This window comes from Achroia grisella, unplaced genomic scaffold, assembly GCF_030625045.1.
Source record: "Achroia grisella isolate CSIRO2021 unplaced genomic scaffold, CSIRO_AGI_Agris_v1 utg2470, whole genome shotgun sequence".
Taxonomy (NCBI): Eukaryota; Metazoa; Arthropoda; class Insecta; order Lepidoptera; family Pyralidae; genus Achroia; species Achroia grisella.
In genome coordinates, this window is record NW_026712738.1 from 121,084 (window position 1) to 147,306 (window position 26,223).

Sequence of the window (26,223 nt, forward strand, 5' to 3'; positions counted from 1 at the left end):
AAATATATAATTTTTTTATTATACGTACATATATGTTCTGCAATCCTTACTCAATTGTTTTTCAATAAGTATTAAAATAATGTAATTAGCCAGAGAGTAGTAAGTGGTGGTTACCGCTTGCATGGCGGCGTTCATGAAGCAGGTGTTGCCGAGGTTGTGGAGGCCGGCGGCGGCCGCGGGGGGGGCGGCCGACAGCGTGTCGCGCCGCTCCTGCCGCTCCCAGCCCGCCGCCGCCCTGCAACCAACACACCGCCACACCCTACATTACATTCATTTCACTCACTTCTATTACACTCTACTTCCAACTAAATAAAGTTACACTGGCCGTGTTTACTATACAGTATTGTGTATCGTGTCAAAACTATCATGAATTGCATAAAAAAATCAAATTCTATATATTATTTATTGACGGCCTCGGTGATCTAGCGGTTTAGCATTCTCATTTATGTATATGTGACACAGTTTAGACACAGCAGTGCTTAGTAGACAATATAGAATTTGTCAATAGATAGACTCGAGCCTGCATTCATAATAAACAACGAAGCAATTACTGGCGAGGCAGAAACAAGACATCATTCGTATACAACTGACATCCGACCTTTGAAAGTGACATGTTATGGACGCACAACACTACTTAGTAGACAATATAGAATTTGTCAATAGATAGACTCGAGCCTGCATTCATAATAAACAACGAAGCAATTACTGGCGAGGCAGAAACAAGACATCATTCGTATACAACTGACATCCGACCTTTGAAAGTGACACGTTATGAACGCACAACAGTGCTTAGTAGACAATATAGAATTTGTCTTACTAGACATTAAATGCAATTTTTATTTCTAGGTAACTGTGTCTTATAATGTATATAGTAATATTTGTACCATTATTCGTTCAATACGTCCATTATCACAGAGTTACGTCGGCTGGATGTACCAGACGTATCCGTATATGTATCTCTTTCAGAGATAAGCCTACTTTTTCTCACATTTTTATTTATAAATATGTTGTTTCTTATTATATACAGTCAACCCTCCTATAACGCGGTACTCTCAGAACGCGGTTTCCATATAACGCGGAGCTGAAATTGCGACAGCCCTCCTATAACGCGGTACTCTTACAGCGCGGTTTCCGTTCAACAACGTCCCATCAGTTCTTTCCGTGCACCCAATGAATGGTTTTAACTGGATATGTTTATATCAGCGTGGTTCACGGGTGGGTGGTGGGTGGTTCTCCTCATGCGCTATCTTCCACTTCTATTAACTAAATAGTTTCGCATCGACAGCGTGCCATGCGTGTGTGTGTCTAACGAAACTGTAACATGAAAGATATATATGTGATCTTTTGACTACATTGTCGCGTGAACTATAGAAAAACTACGTTCTGCTTATGTCTTAGCCGCTTAAAACCAATGTGAAGATCAACCAAGTGAGGAAAACATTTTGCCCATTAAAAGAAGGCGAGTTAGGCGACTCATATCTGACAGTGAGGATGAGTGTTGAAAGATTACATCATTTTACAAAAGTCTTTCTTTTGTTTTTGTTGGAAAACAGTTTTTTAGTTTAGTTTTTGTTTCATTTTTTTCATCATTTCCTTATTTTTATTGAATTGAAGAGTTCATACTCTTCAATTCAATAAAAATAATTTATAATTTATCTTGTCTTTTGTATTTATTGGTCTCCATATAACGCGGTACGAATGATGTGATTTGTACTTATTCTGAGTCTCTTATAGCGCGGTTTCCATACAACGCGGTAGACGGTTTCCATAGAACGCGCTACGAATTAGCCTGGTTTGTACGGTTAAATCCGAGTTTCTTATAGCGCGGTTTCCATACAACGCGGTACGCACTCACCGCGTTATAGGAGGGTTGACTGTATATAAGTCAGGGATGTTAGGGAGCTCCGTAACCGAAACTATCGGATATCCGATATGAAAAATATTCGTAACCGTAACCGAATCCGAAATAAAAGTTTCGGATAATACCGGATAGGGACGGAGCGTAATTAAGACGCGTTATGTAACCATTTTGAAATTCCTTAAAAAATTAATATCCGTAACCGAAATTATCCGAAATTAATGGATGATCCGAAACAATTTCATATCCGCATCCGTATCCGGTATACGTATAATAATCATTCCTATATCCGAAATCTATTCGTATCCGAAATTTCATATCCATAACATCTCTGATATAAGTATAATAAAGAATATTATATTTATAATAATTAAGGATACAAATATTCATACTTATGTGTATTGTTGTTTGTATCAGTTTGGGTGTATTCTATGTACACCATAAATGTATTTGTAAAAAAAAAAAACAATGTATTTATGTCAGTCGTTCAGTACTATAAGCTCTGCTTATCTTGGGGCCAGATGACGCTGTGCGAGTCGTTCTAAAGATTACTATTGTATTGTACAAAAAGTTGGTGGAGTGTGGGAACCGGAATGCAAATCGTCGTGGTACCCGAGCGCGCCGATCTCCTCGGGCCAGGTGAGGTCCGGGTTGCGCCGCTCGAGCAGCAGCGCGGGGGCGGGAGGGAGCCGCAGCTGGTGCAGCGCGGGGCGCTCGTCGTCGAGCAGCACGGCGCCGCCGCCGCCGAGGGCCCACAGCCGCACGTCCTCGCGCGGCAGGCCCAGCGCGCAGCTCAGGAACGACCACACCTGCACACCTCACTTATGCTCCGACCAGAACTCCCGTTTTCGGCCGAAACCGAAAGGTAATGCTTCTGTATCATCGTCTGCTTCTTCCTTATCCCATGTATTTGGGGTCGGAGTAATATGTTTTTCTCTTCCGTTCATCTCTTTTCGCAGTCATCCCGTTATTTTATCATCTTTTACACAGTCCATCCATCTCTTTTTCGGTCTTCCTCTAGCCTTCTATCCATCCACATTCATATGTAACACCGTCCTTAGGATATGATCTTCATTCCTACGCATTACATGTCCATACCACGATAGACGATTACTCTTTAACCTCTCCGACACCGGCGCCACTTTCATACTTCCTGTGATGTATTCATTCTTTATCTTGTCTATCCTTGTCACACCACACATCCATCTCAACATTCACATTTCAATTGCATGCAGTCGTCTCTCATCCGTCGCCTTTATGGCCTTTATATATGATAATATAATATATACATCATCACCATCATCATTGCCTTTATGCCATTATTTAGGGTCAACTCATATGTCCACTTCTTCTACCAATCTTATTTCACTTATTTTTGGCATATATGTATATATCGACAATTATATGTCATGCCTATCATTTACCTAACAACCTAAAACTTTAGTTTCGTATGTTTATGAGGGTGGTCCCTCATAAACATACGAAACTAAAGTTTTAGGCCGAATCTGGTCGAAACTTCAACCGAAATTTCGGTCGTACAAGTGGGTCATGTGTAGTGAATACCTGTTTGACTGTGGCGAGGCGTGAGAACGAGGCCGTGTAGGCGAGGTGTCGCTCGGGCGGCGACGGCGCGGAGGCCGGCGCGAGCGGCACGCTGCTGTACACGGACACCCCCGCCCCGCCCAGCGCGCTCATAGGGCTCGTCCCTACACAAACACGCTTATGAATTAACTTTGAAAACGCTAAAACGCCTATCCTATACTAAACATGTATCTATAAATACAATAACGTATTATTTTAATATTGTATTCATATTACATTATATTTCTAATAAGGTTTCTTATTTTTATACAACTATGGTGGCAAAGAGGCATACGGCTCATCTAATGGTAAATGGTTACCGTAGTCTATGGACGCCTGAAATACTAGGGGTATTAAGATGTAAGTAAAAATGTATGAACTATATATTATTTTAATATTGCATTCATAATACATTATATTTCTAAGGTTTTTTTATACAACTGGTGGTAAATAGGCATACGACCCATCTTACCCATCGACGAAGGTTATTAAGAAGCATACTACATAAGTATAGTAATGCAAAACATACTTTGTTAATACATATAAATATATTAAGTAATTTAACTCACTTTGCGTGTCAGTAACGTGTTGGAAGATTTTCAGTTGTAGCGGGTACAATTCTAATTCCACGTCACAATTCGGTGGCCTTATTACCTAAAAAGAGAAAATAACATCAATTCGATAATAACAATAGGTACGCACTTAAGTATTATTCTGGTAATGAAATTTTCTGAAATATCAAAGTGTGGGTAATCCGGCTCAAAGGACCTGTCCGCATACATTCACGTACCTGCCTGGGCAGCAGCTGCAGGTCGATGCCCTGCACCAGCGGCACGTACACACGTACACACACACACACACACACACACACACACACGTACCTGCCTGGGCAGCGGGTGCGGCGCGCCGTACCAGAGCGCGACGGCCCGCCACAGCGCGTCGGGCAGCAGCTGCAGGTCGATGCCCTGCACCAGCGGCACGTCCCGCCGCAGCTGGCCTCCCTCGCCCGTCAGCGTGCGCACCTGCGTCACACACACTGATACAGTCACCGTTGGTAATACTTCTAACATATATGCTAACAATGTGCACGTAGATCATAGGCTAAGAGCCAAGCTCAAATAATATTGTGATTGTGAGTTAACACGGAAGGTGTGAGTGGTGTGGGCGGCGTGGCGCACCTTGAGCAGGTCCGGCGCGAGCAGGCGCCTGTTGTCGACGGGCCCGGGGTGCGGGTGGTGGCGCGGGGCGGGGGCGCTGGACACGGAGGGTGTGAGTGGTGTGAGTGGTGTGAGTGGTGTGAGTGGTGTGGGCGGCGTGGCGCACCTTGAGCAGGTCCGGCGCGAGCAGGCGCCTGTTGTCGACGGGCCCGGGGTGCGGGTGGTGGCGCGGGGCGGGGGCGCTGGACACGGAGGGTGTGAGTGGTGTGAGTGGTGTGAGTGGTGTGGGCGGCGTGGCGCACCTTGAGCAGGTCCGGCGCGAGCAGGCGCCTGTTGTCGACGGGCCCGGGGTGCGGGTGGTGGCGCGGGGCGGGGGCGCTGGACACGGAGGGTGTGAGTGGTGTGAGTGGTGTGAGTGGTGTGGGCGGCGTGGCGCACCTTGAGCAGGTCCGGCGCGAGCAGGCGCCTGTTGTCGACGGGCCCGGGGTGCGGGTGGTGGCGCGGGGCGGGGGCGCTGGACACGGAGGGTGTGAGTGGTGTGAGTGGTGTGAGTGGTGTGGGCGGCGTGGCGCACCTTGAGCAGGTCCGGCGCGAGCAGGCGCCTGTTGTCGACGGGCCCGGGGTGCGGGTGGTGGCGCGGGGCGGGGGCGCGACACGGAGGGTGTGAGTGGTGTGAGTGGTGTGAGTGGTGTGGGCGGCGTGGCGTTGTGCAGGTCCGGCGCGAGCAGGCGCCTGTTGTCGACGGGCCCGGGGTGCGGGTGGTGGCGCGGGGCGGGGGCGCTGGACACGGAGGGTGTGAGTGGTGTGAGTGGTGTGAGTGGTGTGGGCGGCGTGGCGCACCTTGAGCAGGTCCGGCGCGAGCAGGCGCCTGTTGTCGACGGGCCCGGGGTGCGGGTGGTGGCGCGGGGCGGGGGCGCTGGACACGGAGGGTGTGAGTGGTGTGAGTGGTGTGAGTGGTGTGGGCGGCGTGGCGCACCTTGAGCAGGTCCGGCGCGAGCAGGCGCCTGTTGTCGACGGGCCCGGGGTGCGGGTGGTGGCGCGGGGCGGGGGCGCTGGACACGGAGGGTGTGAGTGGTGTGAGTGGTGTGAGTGGTGTGGGCGGCGTGGCGCACCTTGAGCAGGTCCGGCGCGAGCAGGCGCCTGTTGTCGACGGGCCCGGGGTGCGGGTGGTGGCGCGGGGCGGGGGCGCTGGACACGGAGGGTGTGAGTGGTGTGAGTGGTGTGAGTGGTGTGGGCGGCGTGGCGCACCTTGAGCAGGTCCGGCGCGAGCAGGCGCCTGTTGTCGACGGGCCCGGGGTGCGGGTGGTGGCGCGGGGCGGGGGCGCTGGACACGGAGGGTGTGAGTGGTGTGAGTGTGTGGGCGGCGTGAGCAGGTGGTGTGGCCCGGGGTGCGGGTGGTGGCGCGGGGCGGGGGCGCTGGACACGGTGGGTGTGAGTGGTGTGAGTGGTGTGAGTGGTGTGAGTGGTGTGGGCGGCGTGGCGCACCTTGAGCAGGTCCGGCGCGAGCAGGCGCCTGTTGTCGACGGGCCCGGGGTGCGGGTGGTGGCGCGGGGCGGGGGCGCTGGACACGGAGGGTGTGAGTGGTGTGAGTGGTGTGAGTGGTGTGGGCGGCGTGGCGCACCTTGAGCAGGTCCGGCGCGAGCAGGCGCCTGTTGTCGACGGGCCCGGGGTGCGGGTGGTGGCGCGGGGCGGGGGCGCTGGACACGCCGCTGCTGCTGCCGCCGCTGCCCACCGACGCCGTCTCCGGCCACAGCGATCCCATCGATTCTGCAATCCACGCAATCTTTCCTATACCAACATTTACTTCAAGCAGTACGCTGCAGAAGGAGCCATTGTTTTGTCCGCTGCCCCAGGAGGAGAAAGCGTACACAGGGAAACTAGGTGTAGAATAATAATTTGTAGGGGTCTAGAGAATGCGTGCTGTTCAGAATGCATGGGTTCGTGAAGAGCTACACTTCCTCACACAGCTACTCTTTATACCTATGTGAATAAGGAAACGATACACCCTACGAAATTGCCTACCTGCCCTATGTGACACAACGCAGGCAGGCAATTATGACGACGCCTTCGCGACGAAGTTAAATGTTAGTACAGTATATGCGACACACAGATTATATAATTTATCACCATCAGATTTTCGTAATACTTTATATATAATAAGTTTAGCTTTCAGTCAATATGACCTGGTCCATCACTGAGCACTGACCGGTGGAGTTGCTGGTGAAGCTCTCGTCGCAGACGATGGCCTCGTCTAGAGGGCGCGGCTGTCCGCGGCAGCAGTGGTCGGTGTTGCCGGCGGCGGTGTAGGCGAGCCAGTTGTTCCACCACTCCGCGCTCACCAGGTACCAGAACTGGCCCACAGAGTATCCGCGGTGCACCTCCCGCCGCAGCCAGCCCAGCACTGAAACGTTCGTTTCTGATTACTATCATCAACTGTAGACTGTTTTTTAATCTCGTAAACCAAATTTATAGATGTTGTTCATTCTTAATCGTAGATATTTTTTGGTTCATAAGTTGACATAAGTGCCGATTTAAAAAATTAACAAAACAAAAAAGTTTCATCGCCCCTTGCCGTTTTGTCATTCGTAAAATTAACACGTTTTTTTTTGTTCTCATAATTTTTGGAAAATCTACCTCTTGCTCGCAAAATATATAGTCCACTATTATATTAGACTGCGTATCTATGTATAATATGTATGTATTTACAAAAAAAAATATACCTAAATATAATAAATATATAACACAAGCTCTAGCTAGCTTAACTTGGGTCTAGATGGCGCTGTGTGAATTGAGAGATTATTAATCCTGAGATTATTATTATAGATTTATCTACGGATAGCAGTTGGCTTTTAAAACAGGTGTAAATGTTAAATTTATAAATAACTAGTTGACCCGCGCAACTTCGTCTGCGTTCCATTTCCTCACCTTTTTCAATATTTTACAATCGAGCTGTATTAGCTATTGGTTGTATAGCTTAAGGCCTTCCTCGACAAATGGACTATCCAGGACAAAAATCTCTTTTCAAATCGAACCAGTAGTTCCTGAGATTAGCGCGTTCAAACAAACTCTTCAGCTTTACAATATTAGTATATAGATATTACCAGCTGAGATATTGATTTGTTAAATCGTAATTCTGCATTTTTTATATTTTCACAATATATTTAAAAAAATCACGTACGTACACTAGCGTTTCCATTACTGTCTTTGTACTAAAGAACACTAAAATACATTTGTAGTTATCTGTATTCTGTATTAAATCTGTATTTACATTTAAACAAAAACTTAAGAAATTTCTATTAGAAAATCAAATTTCCACTGTATAACTGTCAGTAGTGTATTGTTTTATATATGTATTTTCATTTCCATACATTATCATAGCATAGACTTACACCTTATCAGAAGCACCAACAGCGCACGTTCACGAAGGCAGCAGTAGGTACACAATTTTTATATTTTAAATTATTTTCTACAAGGTTTCACTGAAAATCAGCGTTTGGCCATTACACAATAGCCCATACACAAAGCTGAGTGGAAAACAATTTGGTCGCAGCTGTATTTTTAAAATAATTTGTTATAATTTTTGTATGATTGTTTTGTATGCGCCAAATAAATACATTTTTCTTTCTTTCTTCTTTCTAGTTCTGGATCGGTAATATCAGAAATTACCCCGGAAAACAAATTTACAATCTTTTTTTTAATATCTCAGGATAATTTAAACAATTCACAAGGTAAGCAGAACTAACAAGAAACTTCTAACGTCGAAATACAAGGTACTCTGTCTACTTTGTTCAGACACCTACATACTAGCTTTGTATTCACACGTATCGACTTTAAAAAGAACTTAAAGAAGAACTGTTTTTGCTCTTTTAAACAAGGATTATTTAAAAGAGCAACACACAAGTTTCTTGCTCGTTCTTCTTGTGATGAGACAGCTTTCCGAATGTGCGGTAGATTACAAAAAATATATGACTATTCAAAAGTGCTTAAATTAGGTTTTTTTGAATAAAGGATTTTCTATTCTATTATATTCCAGATTCCATATCAGCCATGAATTTTAATACAGAAGGACTCACCGATATCCCTCTCCTGGTGTTTGCACTGCGGCCGGAGACCCAACACAATGTGGCACACCTCGAACAGCAATTCGAGGAACGGTGTGACCAGCGCCTCCACGCTCTCCACGCTCCAGATCAGGAAGTCCTGTAGAGCCAGTGCCATGTCGTTGGCTATCAGGCCCTCGTCCTTCGTGTCTTCCTACAAGTAATTATACATATAAAAAAAGAACCATGTACGTATACTAAATATTGTTTCTAAAAAAAAACATTTCCATATATTGTACTAGTAATTGAATTGAATTGAAATCAAAATATCTTTATTCTCGTAGCTCTATTACAGACTCTTATAATATGTAAAATCTACCGTCAGTTCGGAATGATTTCGAGATGAGAAGAACTGACAAGAAACTCAGCTCGTATTCTTTTCAAATAAATGTTGTACATGTTTACAATAATACAGAATTTTTATAAATTAAAATTTTGGAGAATAGAGTGATCACCAGCATATGCTATTCTACATCCTGAACAGACCAGTCCCCACAAGCTGCACACGTTTACGAGTATGACGGATGAACCAGCCATCATTGCACTCAACCATATTTAAACCACGCCGCCACAAATTTGAACTTTATAGCGAGCAATGTAAATTATACACATCTATTCATATATACACATAAATAAAATTGGAGTGTGTGTCTGTTTAATCGGGCTAATCTCTGAAATGGCTGGACCGATTTTGACGGGACTTTTATTGGCAGGTAGCTGATGTAATAAGGAGTAACTTAGGCTACTTTTATTGTAGAAAAATTCAGTTAAATTCCAAGCGGACGAAGTCGCGGGTACAGTTAGTAAAAAAATATAATCTATTTCTTAAAAAAAAACATTTACACATATTGTACAGGTAAAGAAATGTAAATTCGACAGTTTTCTACATTTAACCTTTATACGACACGTTCTTTGACGCGCAATCTGGAGGGCGCAAGATTTCGCGTCTGAAAACTCACGTGTATAATCGTGGTATTTCATTAAAAAATAGATTTTTATGTTCACACTGTCGCTCGTGATTACGCGTGAATTTCACGTAAAAACTTTTTTTTTTAATTTTATTTTGATTTCCCAGGTGAAATTTATAACCTAGCTTTTACCAGCGGCTTCGCTCGCATAACTTCATTACTGGCTGCTAGATGGCGCTGTAGTAGCAAAATGTTGAAATTTTATTTTTTGTTCTTTATATACAGTTTTTTTTTAATGAAAAGTATCCTATGTTCATTTTAATACCTTCATGAATATGTGTACAAAATTCAGTGCCTCATAATCATATACTGCTAGCGCAGGTGGTTTTAATATTACACCACCACCTATTAAAAAAATTCTAATCGTTGCCAATTCTGATCACTAGCATGTACCTTGTAATTGTTATTTGTTCATGATATTAAACTGTATTCAGTTTCTTTATCTATAATAAGTGATACGCTAATGAATTCACTTAGCGAGTCGACAGATGTATGTTAATATATATGCAAGTAATATGTATGGTCATCCTAATATTTGTATGGGTCAGGTGACTAATCATCACATTGTTATGTGTATACGATGTTTTTATAATTACAAGCATCTAATAGTAGACATAACCTAACGCGTAACGCCATCCGAGGCACGGTCTTATTGATGCCAAAGACGTTCCGTTTTAATCACAAACACACGACACCGTCCTCACCGGGGAAAACGACGACCTCAACCACACCATACAGCGCAATCTACCGGGCGCCTACGCGCGACCGGGCGATCTACACCGACGCCCCCGGTCGCCCTTCCTATCGATCCCCCGTACAATTTAAACTGGAATCACAATTACGGCCTGACCCGAGGTCCAAACCCAGTGCTGCCCTCTCCTAAGACTAAAATCGTACCGTACCATTTCAGAAATTAAACTTTAAAATTTGATCTATCAAATTAAAAACCAAGATTTTTAACTAACCTCTTTCGTAACAACGATCTCCTCTCCTTCTGAAGTAGGTCCCAGTTGGAACACTGGCTTCAGTCCATCCTTGGGGATGGTTACGAGCTTCTCCCGTAGATTGACCAGTATGACCTCAGGGTCGAACCCCTTCTCGGTGTCCGAGTCGTTCCCGTCGGACGGCGTGGACGCCCTCGAGCTCTGGTTCTTCAGTGACTCGTTGGCGACCGTGCACAGTATACCCACCATGTCTATCAGTTCCTTCTTGTTTAACACCCCATCCCGATCCAGGTCGAAAATTTTGAAGCAAACTGCAAAGAAAGGAAAGTGTCGTTAACCTAAATCTTTATATACAAAAATTACGTGTCACGTTGTTTGTCCGTGATGCACTCTTAAACTATTGAACTGATTGCAAATTTGATTTGCATATTGTGTGCAATTTGATCCAACTTGAAAGATAGGATAGCTTACATCTCAATTTGTAATCGCAATATTATTTTATTCACAGCACATGTTAGCCACAGCAACGCGTGGCCGGGTCTGTTAGTATATATAAAAATAAATTTATGTTCGTTAGTCTCGATAAAACTAGAGAACGACTAAACCGCTTTGGATAAAGTTTTGAAATATTCGTGAAAGACCAGTGAAGGTTTAAACAGTGATAAAATATGAAGAAATTGCTTGGAGAATAGTAAAAACAACAATTTTATTTTCTCATACAAACCTAATCTATGTTTCTTCCAGCTAATCTCTGAAATGGCTGGACCGATTTCGACGGGACTTTCTTTGGTAGCTGATGTAATAAAGAGTAACTTAGGCTAGTTTTATTTTAGAAAAATAAAGTTATATTCCACGTGGACGAAGTCGAGGGTACAGCTAGTAATAAATCAATTGAGTTACCACTTACCACCAAGTGGTAACTCAATTTACCAACCAAATTACCACTTAACGGTAAGTGATACTTACCAGCAAGGGCCATAAAGGTCATCAAATGACTTGTTCGCCATTTCATACATAAAAACAAATATTAAACCTTTCATATTATTTCCATACGTCCATTTACATGGTATTTTTACATAAATCAAATATTTAAACATCAAATCAGGCAATCATCAGTCTGTGTTTAATGTGATAACATTATACAATAGATAGTTGAATCTTGTTATCTTATCGGGCCTTTTTCAGCGATCTGCACCTTTCATTTATTTTTAAACCAACAGCGACTCAATTAAATGGCCAATTGAAGGTTTTCCAACACTACCTGTATCTATGTAGGTCGCAGTGCTGGTGCTACAGGCACCTGACAATAGCCCAAACAATCCAATAAAAAAATTGTATGTAATATTGCTCATTCCCTTCTGTAAAACGGCACTTCCAACATACGATATGGGTCAATAACGGTGATATTCAAATAAATTATTTATATATTCTGTATTTTCGTGTAGGTTACAACATAATCTGCGGTTTCGCAATAACACTACTCCAGTGCTTTATTGCACCAACATTAAAAGTAGATACATAAAAAACTTAGATTGTGGAATGAACTACCTGCCGAGGTTTTCTCGCGAGACTACAGCATGGGGTTTTTCAAGAAGGGTATATTAAGAATCCTTAAAGGATCCGCAACGCGCACGTGACACCCCTGTCGTATCAGGCGTCTATAGACTATGGTAACCGTTTACTATCATATGGGCCGTACGCTTGTTCGCCACCATCGTGGTATATAAAAAAGGTTTTGTACTGAAATAAAGATTGCAGCGCCACAAAAGCATTAGCAATACGCTAAGCACAGACCAACCGGTCCACTTCGGAAACTGATTCAAATAATACAATAACATTACATATTACATTTTTTTTGCGAAGGATAGTGGAATAATGCACCTGCTAGCGCTAACGGTTTACGCTGGCGAGGCACCAATGGAGGATGATAAGATAAATCTCAAATAAATTATTACAATTGTTGCTCTTAATAAAATTAAGAGACAACATGGTATATAACTCTAGAGGGGGCAGTGAGTCAACTTTCTCTGCTATTCTGTTATAGCCCTTATTAATAAAATAATATAATACATTAAAAAACCAACGACAATGATATAATTGAAGTTTGGAACCAAAATTTTGGAAGCAGGCAGACATAAACGAAATATCTCAAGATAAATATCAAAAGATAGTGACACTGCATGTTGTCAACTCACCCGGCCGGCCAGCGGTGGTTCTGGGCCAGACGGATAAGGTCTGCCTCGGTGCCACTGTTAGGCAAATTGTAACATCTCGGCTGGAGTTGTACAAAAGTGGAAATTAAATAAATATAATAATATTAAAGTAAATTAAAAAAGGCACGGACGAATATGTCTGTGGAAAATTGTATTTAAAAGAAAAAACGAAATATCTCTTTTGGAAAGTTTACACTCTTTCCCGAGGAGATAAAAACCATCTCTCCTAAGAATATCCTAAGAATTCTTATCCCTGATAGCGATAGGTAGCGAACTCCGAAAAAGGGCGAGCACAATATATCTCTGTAGGTCGCAGTGTTACAGGTGCTACAGGCACCTGACAATCGCCCAAATAACCCAATAAAAAAAATTACTCCAAGAACACAAACCCCCCAGAACCGGCCCTTGGACAAACGATCCTACTAATTATGAAGCATAACCCATAACCAATAACTTCACTGTAGAGCACTATGCAAAATACGGGCTAAATTATATGAGGTACTTTGGCTTCACTCATTCTGAGTTTATCAACAAGAACAATTTAAACTGGGATCGAATCCCGATATATCAGAGGTGAGACCGCTACACTCAAGGTCGAGATATGAATAATATTAATGAATATATATTATTAATTACTTCACGCCTTACATTGTACAAAACACAAAAACCGATAACCTATCATCGTAAAAACATCGTTTAATTAATTTCTCAACACAATTGCAGCAAAATGATAATCTTATAAAATTCTCGTGTCATAATACTTACCATACTGCTCCGAAACGGCTTGACGGATTTTTATGAAAAAAGTTAACACATCTATACTAATATAAAGCTGAAGAGTTTGTTTATTTGAACACTTTAATCTCAGGAAGTACTGGTTCGAATCGAAAAATTATTTTTGTGTTGGATAGTAGATAGACGACCTCGGTGGTCTAGCGGTCTAGCACACCGCTTTACGTCCGATGGTCGCGGGTTCGATTCCTCGCACGGTACAAACATTTGTATTCGTGAGTATAATTGTTTGTATCGGTCTGGGTATTTTCTATATATAATATGTATGTATTTACGAAAAAAAAAAAATATCTATGTATTTGTATCAGTTATCTAGTACCCATAACACAAGCTTTAGCTAGCTTAACTTGGGACTAGATGGCACTGTGTGAATTGTCCTGAGATTATTATTATTATTATTATAGTCCATTTGTCGAGGAAGGCTTTAAGCTATTAACATTACGCTACGACCAATAGGAGCGGAGCTGCAATGAAAAACATTGCAAAAGGTGCAAAAGGAAACGCAGACGAAATTGCGCGGGTACATAATATAAGTAGAAAACACACATGAATATTATTTGTATCGTGCGAGGACTCAAACCTGCGACAATCCAAATACGTTATACTAAACCGCTAACCACAGAGCCCTTTAAAAATAAACAAAAATAATATAACAACCACTTGGAGAAACCACATGAGTCTCATTTCTATGAAGTCATACGAAAATTTTCCAAACATTAATATGGTACAGCCGCAACGTGCATAGATTTTTACTACGTCATCCGCCCATGATGCGTACAAGCCAACTTCCCGATACTGTGGCTAATTGAGAACATCGATGGAACGTAATGACGGCGATCGTTTTGTTCAATGACACGACCCAGTAGTCCACTCATTAGAGTTGCCAGATTTGTTGCCGTCATACTCGTGAACGGGCGCTGCTTGTAGAGACTGGTCTGCTCTAATCGCTACGACTGATTTCCTGTTATTTAGTTATTTAACCAGTTGGTTGTATATTTAATATTTTTTCTATTTGACTATCTAATTGAATTAGTGCTAAGTGGTGGTTTGTATTCACACACTTAAACTTAAAAATGTAAAGTGAGAATAAAATTATTTAAAAGAGCAACACGCAGGTTTCGTGCTCGTTCTTCTTGTGATGAGACAGCTTTCCGAATGAGCGGTAGATTGAAAAAAATGTGATGACTTTTCAAAAGTGCTTTAATGTAAGTTTATTTGAATAAATGATTTTCTATTCTATTCTTTCAGCCTATAAGGGGCAATTGCATAAATAGGCAGAGATATATGGGATTTTGTTTTTTATCCGGGACAAATAAAAAACAAAATCACATAGTGGCATTCTATATTTTTTTATATATTTTTCTGAGGAGCAAGTCAGACAATGACACGATTCAATAGTCCATTCATTCACTACAAGCACAGCATTACATAAGCTGATTTCACATAAAAAGATTTTTCGCGCATTTTAGAGCGGAGAAAGCAGCACGCGAAATCTCTCGGAATTGACAAATTCAAATTCAAAATATCTTTATTCATTTAGGTCTATTACAGACTGTTATGATATGTCAAATCTACCGTCAGTTCGGAATGATTTCGAGATGAGAAGAACTGACACTGAACTGACTCGTCGTTGTCTCAAACAACTTATGTAATTTAGTACCTATAACATAAGCTCTATTCTACCTTGGGTGCTAATCAGTATTATTATTATTATATACCTTATATACAGGGCATTAGAGTATAAAATGTACTCACATTTGAGTCTCTCCGTGCGGGGCCCCCTGCAGGCGGCGCTGAGTCCGCAGCACAGCTCCTTGAAGTCCACGTGTCCGTCTCTGTTCTCGTCGAGCGCGAGGAACGTGCCCGTGACGGCGGCCCGGGGGAGCGGCGGCGACACCAGCGGCGTCAGGCTCTCCGCGTCTAGCTGACCGGTGGCAGCCGAGTTGCGGAGCGCCCAAAAGCATTTCTCTAATTCTATTATGTCCTGTAAACAAATATTTATTTATTACTCTTTATTGGAATAAAAAATAGAATATATAAAGTATAGGTACACGACCGCGGACCGGAAGACGGAGAGTGGGAAGGCCTCCAGCAAGGTGGACCGACGATGTGGTCAAGATCGCTGGAAGGCATTGGATGCGAGGAGCGCAGGACCGATCGTCGTGGAGATCTTTTGGGGAAGCCTGTGTTCAGCAGTGGACTTCCTTGGTTGAGATGATGATGATAGGTACAAAAGGCAGTCTTATACGGTACTTAAAACCAAAATAACATTTTCTAAAATTTTTCTCTGTCTGTTCCGGGTAATCTCTGAAATGGCTGGACCAATTTTGACGGGACTTTTTTTTAGCAGGTAGCTGATATAATAAGGAGTAAATTAGGTTACTTTTATTTTAGCAAAAGTTAAATTCCACGCGGATGTAGTCGCTGGAACAGCTTTTTTTTTGTGAATGATAGTGGAATGGTGCACCTGCCTGCGCTAACGGTTTACGCTGGCGAGGCACCAGTGGAGGATGATAAGATAAACATGAGGTCAGATCAGTTAGCCCATCGTGACAAATTCACCGGGAATTTATCACGATGGTTTCCAGAGTAACCGCGTGGAGGTCAACCTGACATGGTACATTGCTAGTAATGGGGTTATAAGTCCACATTACCAACAATCCCCCCCCCGCGGGAACAGCTAACCCATTATAAAGAAGTACATACTTATACTACACATACGTGTACTAATATATTGTTCTAAGCAGTGATGATTGCGATAACAATTGTTTAGTTAGATGACGTCAGCTGTTAAAAGAAAAATGGCGCTAAAATTCGCGTCATCATTGTCAGCGAGGACAAGGTCGCGGAGCGTAGTTTAAGTTCACGGTCGACGCGAACAATACTATAATAACCCATTGAAGATGCTGCTAGTGTCACTACATTCTTGGTTACATACTCATATAAATGTAATTGAACGCTGTCCTGCTGAAATATTTTTTTTTAAATTTATTTAGGACCTTAGAATCGCAATAGTTTGCACGGTATCTCCGTCTTAGCTTCTAAATTAATTAAATACTTATTAATTAATTTTATATTTATAACTAACTGTTCCCGCGACTTCGTCCGCGTGGAATTTAACTTCATTTCTCTAAAATAAAAGTACCCTAAGTTACTCCTTACTACATCGGCTACCTGTCAATAAAAGTCCTGTCAAAGTGTGAAAAGTCCAGCCATTTCAGAGATTAGCAGGAACAAGCAGACAAAAAATGTAAAAAATGTTATTTTGGTGTGTGTACCGTATTCACACACTTATACTTAAAAATGTAAAGTAATAATAAAATTATTTAAAAGAGCAACACGCAAGTTTCTTGCACGTTCTTCTTGTGATGAGACAGCTTTCCGAATGAGCGGTAGATTAAAAAAATGTAATGATTATTCAAAAGTGCTTAAATGTAAGTTTATTTGAATAAATGATTTTCTATTCTATTTCTATTTATATTCATATGAATGTAGTGAAAAACGGTTATTTCAATATTACAAACAGACACTCCAATTTAATTTATATGTGAGGCTTTTCTTTTTTTATACTACCACTCTGGTGACAAACAAGCACTTCCTCCGAGTGGATACAAACATATCAAATAAAGAAAAAATAATTACAATTACATATCATTTGAGAAGTATTTCATCAACTGATAGAAATAATTGAAAAAAGGAAAAATACAAATTATACAAATATATATTATATAGATATTTAAAAGAGCAACACACAAGTTTCTTGCTTATTCTTCTTGTGATGAATCTGCATTCCGAATAAGCGGTATAATAAAAAAAACTTGACTATTCAAAAGTGCTTATATTAAGTTTATTTGAATAAAGATTATTTCTATTTCTATCCAAATAAACATTTAGTCTATGGAATATTTTTACTTTCTTTTGTGCACGCGCGTTCTCTAAGCCTATTCATGATCCCTAGGGAATTTTCCTAAAGACTAGAGGTTAATCTGGTCCTGGATATAGGCAATGATTTCTCTAAAAATGTGAACGCAGTTGTATTAGAAGCTAAAATCAAAATCATTTATTTATTAAGGACTTTTAGCTTATGAACGTCAAGTTTTTTAAGTACATTTTTTTTTGACTTCTCTAATGTTGGCCGCAGCTGGCCTTTACAGCTTCACTGGACGATAGGGGGTGAGTGCAAATGGCACTCCAAACCCGCGGAAGGACTTATGGAGCGGCTGAAGGCCAACTCCCGCCTGACGGATAGGACTTTAGTCTGAGAGCACCGCAAGAGGTTCGAACCTCAGCTCAGAACGTCGTAATTTCGATACCCGTTTGAATTGAACGGGGGATCGATCGGAAGGGATTTTTCTCTACTGTCCAGTTCAGAGAAGAACTGGCAAACTCAACTCAACTGTTTTTAGTTAATTTTAGCATCAATATACAATAAGTGTACGGATACCGTGAGTGCTGTGTGTCGCGAACTTTCGTTAAACAATCTAGTGACGGTAGATGAAGAAAAAACTGCTGTCACCTATCTACATTGACATCGCTTACTCCAGTCAGCTCGTGACCACGGCTAGTGCAACCTAGTCGAAACGTCGAGAGAGGTAAACACCTTTATTTGCCATAAAATTATTCTTATTAAGTATCCGGTTAATAATTCAACTGTTTTTTTAAATCAGTTTATTTACGTGTTATACTTATGTAGGTGTCTAAGTCTAACATTAAATGAAAATCCCGTGCATGATCAACTATATACGACACTTTTATGACATCTCATATTCTTCGCCTTCGGCAAACATCATTAAATTAAGTAACATTATCATTTGCAATTACATATATTATTGAGAGACAGAAATTTAATATTTCAGTTCTAAAATGGCATTGTTTCTTTTATAATATACATTCTGCAGTATCTAATTTCACGATCGTCGACTTTATTCCGACATATGATCAGTTACCACGTATTCAATTATATATACATAACTTAATTCATACAACAAAGAACTTAAAATTAAAAACCTTAAAAAATATAATATAATAACTAAAATATATTATTAAAAGAAGTCTCTTTAGGCAAGGTTCCGATCTTTATTCATGTAGGTCTATTACAGACTCTTATGATATGTCAAATCTACCGTCAGTTCGGAATGATTTCAAGATGAGAAGAACTGACAAGAAACTCAGCTCGTATTCTTTTCAAATAAATGTTATACATGTTTACAATAATACAGATCTCATATACGAAATATACTGTAGCCTTCGCAAGTTCTAAACATGTTACTTGTCGGTTCCTATTTTATTATTAGTAGTAACTAGCAATCGAAAGTAATAATTGGTATATGAGAACTGGCCAAGTCAGACCTTAGGCTACAGTATATCCTAAGTTATAAGAAGAAATGATATTATATATTGTTATAAATACATTTCAGGACAGACCATTGAACTTGGCACCCATTTAGATCTCACCTGTTTTGTCGTAGAAGTCTACAATCAAGGCATATATCATAATATTAAACTGGGCTATCATTTCACATTTATGTTTTTGATGGGATAAACTATATTACTTGTAAAGTTTCATAAAAATCCGTTCAGTCGCTTTTGCGTGAAAGAGTAACAAACATACATTCATACTCACAAACATTCCCATTTATATTAAGATACAAGCTGTACACGCGACTACGTCCGTGTAGAATTTAAATTTATTTTTTTAAAATAAAAGTAGCCTAAGCCAATAAAAGTCCCGTCAAAATCGGTCGAGTCGGTTTAGCCGGAACAAATAGATAGACAGACAAAAATTGTAAGAAATGTTAATTTGGTGTACGTACCGTATTTATATCCATTTAGTATACATGTTTTATTACTGTTTTGTGTATGTTATATGTTTATTACTCATGTAGTATACATGAGTAATAAACAGTTATTTCAATATTACAAACGGACACTCCAATTTTATTTATATGTATAGATCTATATAGATTAATGCAATCAATACATTTATTAATAACTATTAAAAAAGTGGAGCGAAGGTCACCTGTCCGAGTGTACATCGGAATGCGAACAAAGCGTACTGTAATTGTACCTTTATATAGAACAAAAAGCCAAGTGCATCGTGGCTTAGTGAATCACAACTCCGATGTAAACAAAGGGCGGGCGTTCGAACCTGACCAAGACAAATTTACTTTGTTTCAATTTACATTTCATGTGAAGGAAACAAAATTAATCCGCGAGAAAGGAAGGGAATAAAAGTGTATAAAATATACTATATAAAATATAGTATATTTGATTGTATGTATATTATTGTTTAGCATTATGTAACTGTTGCATATCCACAGGTTATATATAATACTAGTTATTCCCGCGAATTCGTCCGCGTGGAATATAACTTTATTTTTCTAAAATAAAAGAAGTTTAAGATACTCCTTATTACATTTGCTATCTGCCAAAAAAAGTCCCGTCAAAATCGGTCCAGCCATTTCAGAGATTAGTCCGAACAAACAGACAGACAAAAATTGTGAAAAATGTTATTTTGGTGTATGTACCGTATCTATATTCATATGTATGTAGTAAAAAACGGTTATTTCAATATTACAAACAGACATTAACAGTAGATTATCATTGAGAGCCCCGCAGGTACCACAGATAAGTAAATAATTAATTCGTAACGCCATTATGTTAATCAGCAAGGTTCGTTTATTAATGGAAAACTTGTTCACACATTGTTTTACAGAAGGACAAATTGTTAACTATTATTAGATACCGCTATAAAAAGTACAGGGGTGGTCGTTAAGGGTAGCCTAGCTAAAAAAAGGGTGGATAATAATAATAATATCTCAGGACAATTAACACAGCGCCATCTAGTCCCAAGCTAAGCAGAGCTTGTGTTATGGATACTAGACAACTTATTTTGTAAATACATACATAATATACATAGGAAACACCCAGACCGATGCAAACAATCATACTCATTAACACAAATGTTTATGTCGTACGAGGAATCAAACTTACGATCATCTACACATATAAATAAAATTAGAGTGTCTGTTTGTAATATTGAAATAACCGTTATTTACTTACATGTATATGAATATAAATACGGTACATACACCAAAATTACATTTTTTGTCTATCTGTCTGTATGTTTGTTCCGGCTAATCTCTGAAATAGCTGGACCGATTTTGACAAGACTTTTTTGGCAGGTAGCTGATGTAATGAGTAACTTGGGCTATTTTTATTTTACAAAAAATAAAGTTGAATTCCACGCGGACGTAGCCGCGGGAACAGCTAGTCATAAATAAGATAGTGTCCTGAACCATTAGACCTCCGAAGTCGTGAATTTTCAAGTTATTTGAAACCAGGCCAAAAGAGAAATGTGAAATAAAAAAATTCTGTGATAAAATAAAATTAAGTACTTATAATAATTATTAATAAAACATATTAAATGGCAGCCCTACAGTATATAGTGAGTGTATACTTAACGTTATTTATTTATTAGTTACAACAACGCAATCGCGATGTAGGACAAACATCAGACAACAAACAAATCTCGCTCCATAATACAACAAAGAGAATATTGTTACGCGAAATAACTCCACATTATCTATTACATTACTGTACAATGTCATTTTACAATAACAAATTCTGTTTTTTTTTTTAAAACTGCGTAATATGTCAGAGAAATTAAATGAAGTTTTCCTTCTTGACGGCCAGTATTCTAACGATTTAGCGCACTACCTTTTTTCCGATGAAATAGAAATAGAAATAATTTTTATTCAACTAAAATCGATAAACAGTATTCTAACGGTTTAGCGCACTGCCTTTCTTCCGATGAAATAATCTTTATTCAAATAAAATCGATAATGGAGTTTTCCTTTTTGACAGGCAGTATTCTAACGATTTAGCACTCTACCTTTCTTCGGATGAAATAATCTTTATTCAAATAAAATTGATAATGGACTTTTCGTTTTTGACGGCCAGTATTCTAGCGGTATAACCTTTCTTCCGATGAAATAGAAATAATTTTTATTTAAAATCGATAAACAGTATTCTAACGGTTTAGCGCTTTCTTCTTCGGATGAAATAATCTTTATTCAAATAAAATCGACCCTTGTAATACCTTCATTATAAGTATTTGCCATTTTCTATGTATTGTTTCATTTATATCAGCATACAGTCCATTCATACTATCGCCCACATTTTCGTCCTTCGTCCGTAAAAAACAACCTAACATTTTCATATTATAAACGTGGAAATTTGTGAGTATGGATGGATGTTTGTTACTCTTTCATGCAAAAACTACTCAACAGATTTTGATGAAACTTTACAGTAATATAGCTTATACAACAGAATAATACATATCGCTATAATTAAATAAGATATTATGTAAATTGGGAGAAATATGTCAAGTGGGATGCAAACGAAGTAACGCGGTTCAGCTAGTGTTTCATTCACATTTGAATATTATTTATTTATTTATTTAAAACTTTATTGACCAATAAATGATGGTACAAAAGACGGACTTAATGCTAAAGGCATTCTCTACCAGTCAACCTTCAGGAAGTGCAGAAATACTTCATGGTGGCTTAACATTGATTATATTAATATTTAATATATATTAAATATTTATATAATTAATGTATATTGTATATATATTTATATTTTGTTGCATTTTGTTTATGTTTATAATTTTGCACCGCCAACAACAATTATTCTCTGCACCACCTATGTTTGACTGGTAGAAAATGCCGCATGGTGTTAAGTCCGCCAAATGTACTATACTATATATTATATTGTGTGCATTAAAGTTAAATAAATAAATAAAATAAAATAAAAAATAAATAACATATATACAAATATTAGACTAAACTAAAACTAAACAAGAATAGAATACACGCGAATATTATAACATATTACACAACATACATCCTATACACAATATATATACATACATTCAATATGATGAATACATTACTTGTTCTATGACATTAAACTTAGAAGATGAGCATTTTTTTTTAAAAGTATGTATATTAATGTATAGTTTATATTTGTATTCTGTCTGTAATGCGAATAAATGACTTACTTACTATTAAAACGTTCAAATAAACTGACATAGATATTGAAAGCAACCCTTGTAATGCAACGAGTCAATGAACTGTAATCTTTATCAGTACATAAGTGGTATATCGTAGATAAAGTTTATAATGCCGCAGCCAATATTACCCCAGTGGTTTAGCGGTTAACATCCTGACTCACCATGTAATGGTAGTGGATTCAATACCAATACTTCATATATGTGCCTATTAGTTGTTAAAAGGTAATAGGCAGACAATTTCGTATATTTAATATTAGTATTAATATACATCTTCATAATGTCGTTAAAGATACTAGAGAAATCAACTAAATTCCACTTCATAACGTTGAATTGAAAGTTCAATTTTGAATGTGCTGTTGTTTTATCATATATATATATTAATATCGCTATTAAAAACTAGAACGTGACGGTAAAAGAGTGAAAATATTGAGTTGTTTATATTTTTAATGCTACTATTATAAAAAAAAATTAGCCAAAAATTAAAAAATAAAAGGGATGGACAACCCTTATCACTTAGGAGTATGAAAAATAGATAGTAGCCGATTCTCAGGCCTACTGAATATGCATTTAAAATTTCATAAAAATCGGTTAAGCCGTTTCGGAGGAGTATGGTAACTAACTTTATGACGACGAGAATTTTATTGATAAGATTAGCTACTCGCCCCGGCTTCGCCCTGTACATGTATTATACATTGTTTTAATAGAGTGATTCTGGAGGAAAGTTTCCTCCAGAATAAAAAAAAAATGTTGACTATTCAAAAGTGCTTAAATTAAGTTTATTTGAATAAATGATTTTCTATTCTATTCTATTCTATAATCACTCTATTAAAACAACCGCTTCAAAATCCGTTGCGTAGTTTTAAAGATTTAAGCATACATAGGGACGGACAGACAGCGACAGCGACTTTCGTTTTATATATGTAATGATAGTATAAAACTAATAATAATATGTATTATTGTAAAGTTACTAAGTAAATGTTTGTAAACTATAATGTGCCGCTTACTAACTTAACAGTTTGCCTTATGGTTGACTGGTAGAGAACACTCTTAGGTGTTAAGTTCTCCGTATGTACATTTATATATTGTACAAGCTGCACCCGCGACTTCGTCCGCGTGGAATTTAACTTTATTTTTCTATAATAAACGTAGCCTGAGTTACTCCTTATTACATCAGCTACCTGCCAAAAAAAGTCCCGTTAAAGTCGGTCCAGTCACTTCAGAGATTAGCCGGAACAAACAGACCGACAAAAAATTTTTAAATGTGTTGTTTTAGTGTATGTACCGTATTTATATTCATATGCATGTAGTAAAACAGGGTTATTTCAATATTGCAAACAGACACTCCAATTTTATTTATATGTATAGATTAGTGTAAAGTTTAAATAAATAAATAAATAAGTAATGATAGTGAGTAGTATGTCTACACCGGTCAACGAATATTTCCGTATTACGCACCACAAGCCAGCTATGGCGCAATGATACAGATGTTTACCTTTTGTCGAAGACCACAAAAATATCATTGGGTTTTTCCTTGGAAACGTATGGACGCAACTTTCCTTGATAGATCAAGCCACGCTATCGCAACATGTTGCCGCTTGCTGAATAAAATACAATTTTTTATTAGACCTGCATATTTTTTTTATGGATGACTAACTTTTTTTAGGACTACTCTAATGCTGTTAGCCGCAGCTGGCGTTTACAGCTTCAACGGACGATAGGGGGGGAAGGGGATTGTTAGTAATGTGGACTAATGACCCCATTGCTAGCAATGTACCATGTCAGATCGACCTCCACGCGGTTCCCCCTGGAAACCATCGTGATACATTCCCGGTGAATTTGTCACGATGGGCTAACTGACCTGACCTCATGTTCATCCTATCATCCTCCACTGGTGCCCCGCCAGCGTAAACCGTTAGCGCAGGCGGGAGCACCATTCCATTATCATCCATTAAAAAAAAAAAAACGGACGATAGGGGGGAAGGGGATTGTTAGTAATGACCCCATTGCTAGCAATGTACCATGTCAGATCGACCTCCACGCGGTTCCCCCTGGAAACCATCGTGATACATTCCCGGTGAATTTGTCACGATGGGCTAACTGACCTGACCTCATGTTCATCCTATCATCCTCCACTGGTGCCCCGCCAGCGTAAACTGTTAGCGCAGGCGGGTGCTCCATTCCATTATCATCCTTTAAAAAAAAAAACGGACGATAGGGGGCGAGTGCAGATGGCACTTCAAACCCGTGCTTATGGAGCGGCTGCAGGCCATCTCCCGCCTGACGGATACGACTTTAGTCTGAGACACGCTAGAGATTCAAGTAAAGTAATAATAAAATTATTTAAAAGAGCAACACGCAAGTTTCTTGCTCGTTCTTCTTGTGATGAGACAGCTTTCCGAACGAGCGGTAGATTAAAAAATGTAGATAGATAGATAGATAGAATATACTTTAAAAATAAAGAAGAAACACAAACAATATAACAAAAGACACATGTATCGTTACAATAAGGCGGCCTTATTCTAAAAGTAATGACTATTCAAAAGTGCTTCAATGTAAGTTTATTTGAATAAATGATTTTCTATTCTATTCTATTCTATTCAAACTTCGGCTTAGGCCGTCGTAATTTCAATCCCCCTTTGAATTAAACGGAGGGTGGATGACTAGCTGTGCTTCCGTCTTCGTTCGCGTGGAATATAACCTTGGTCTATAAAAAGCCAAAGTATAAGTATCATAAGTTTTATCGTTGTAGCTTCAAAAATGACGAAATTCAATCCAAACTCATCGCCTATTTTTAAGGGTAAATTTATAAGAACTTAATGTCATATTTATTTACATTTAATCAACACCCAAAATAATAAGGTGTAGACCTACAAAATGTTTAAGATTACCTACAAAGATTTGCGACTTCTATGAATACGAGGAAGGAAAACATTTTACATACTTTTGACTATCGTTTTATTGTCCCTGCCTACCCCACTGGGAGACAGGCGTGAGGATACTACATATATGGCAGTTATAAAGATAATTAATTTGCATTGTTACGAGCGTGATATAAATAGAAGTAATTTAGATAATACTAGTATTTCTGTTGCAATGACAAATGTATATTCAACTAGCTACTTGTGTAATTCGATCGCGGGTTCGATTCCTCGCACGGCACAAATTTTATTCATGAGTATGATTGTTTGTATCGGTCTGGGTGTTTCCTATGTACATATTATGTATTTACGAAAAAAGACCATGTATTTGTATCAGTTATCTAGTGCCCATAACACAAACTTTAGCTAGCTCAACTTGGGTCTAGATGGCGCTGTATAAATTGTCCTGAGATTATTATTATGTACAACTAGCTGGCCCTTTGTCTGCATCACACTTCCTTCATTCATCATTATATTTCTTCTAATTTACATAATATATTTTTAAATCATAGCCTATGTAAACTATATTAGTATAAAGTTTCATAAAAATGTGTTCAATAGTTTTTGCGTGAAAGAGTAACAAACTGTATATATATATATCTATATATCCATCCAT

General features: G+C 39.2%; 1 protein-coding gene across 1 annotated transcript in view; it reads right to left on the reverse strand.

The window, feature by feature from the left end:
* Positions 1-26,223, reverse strand: part of LOC131842738 (ubiquitin carboxyl-terminal hydrolase 32) — a 53,149-nt gene that overhangs the window by 20,752 nt on the left and 6,174 nt on the right. Inside the window, exons 4-13 of the mRNA XM_059191302.1 lie at positions 15,369-15,597; positions 10,630-10,919; positions 8,670-8,850; positions 6,803-6,997; positions 6,218-6,363; positions 4,321-4,461; positions 4,009-4,093; positions 3,422-3,564; positions 2,471-2,667; positions 115-235 (exon numbers count right to left, since the gene is read on the reverse strand). Of these exons, the coding sequence (XP_059047285.1) occupies positions 115-235; positions 2,471-2,667; positions 3,422-3,564; positions 4,009-4,093; positions 4,321-4,461; positions 6,218-6,363; positions 6,803-6,997; positions 8,670-8,850; positions 10,630-10,919; positions 15,369-15,597 (1,728 nt within the window). The remainder of the gene's footprint in view (positions 1-114; positions 236-2,470; positions 2,668-3,421; positions 3,565-4,008; positions 4,094-4,320; positions 4,462-6,217; positions 6,364-6,802; positions 6,998-8,669; positions 8,851-10,629; positions 10,920-15,368; positions 15,598-26,223) is intronic.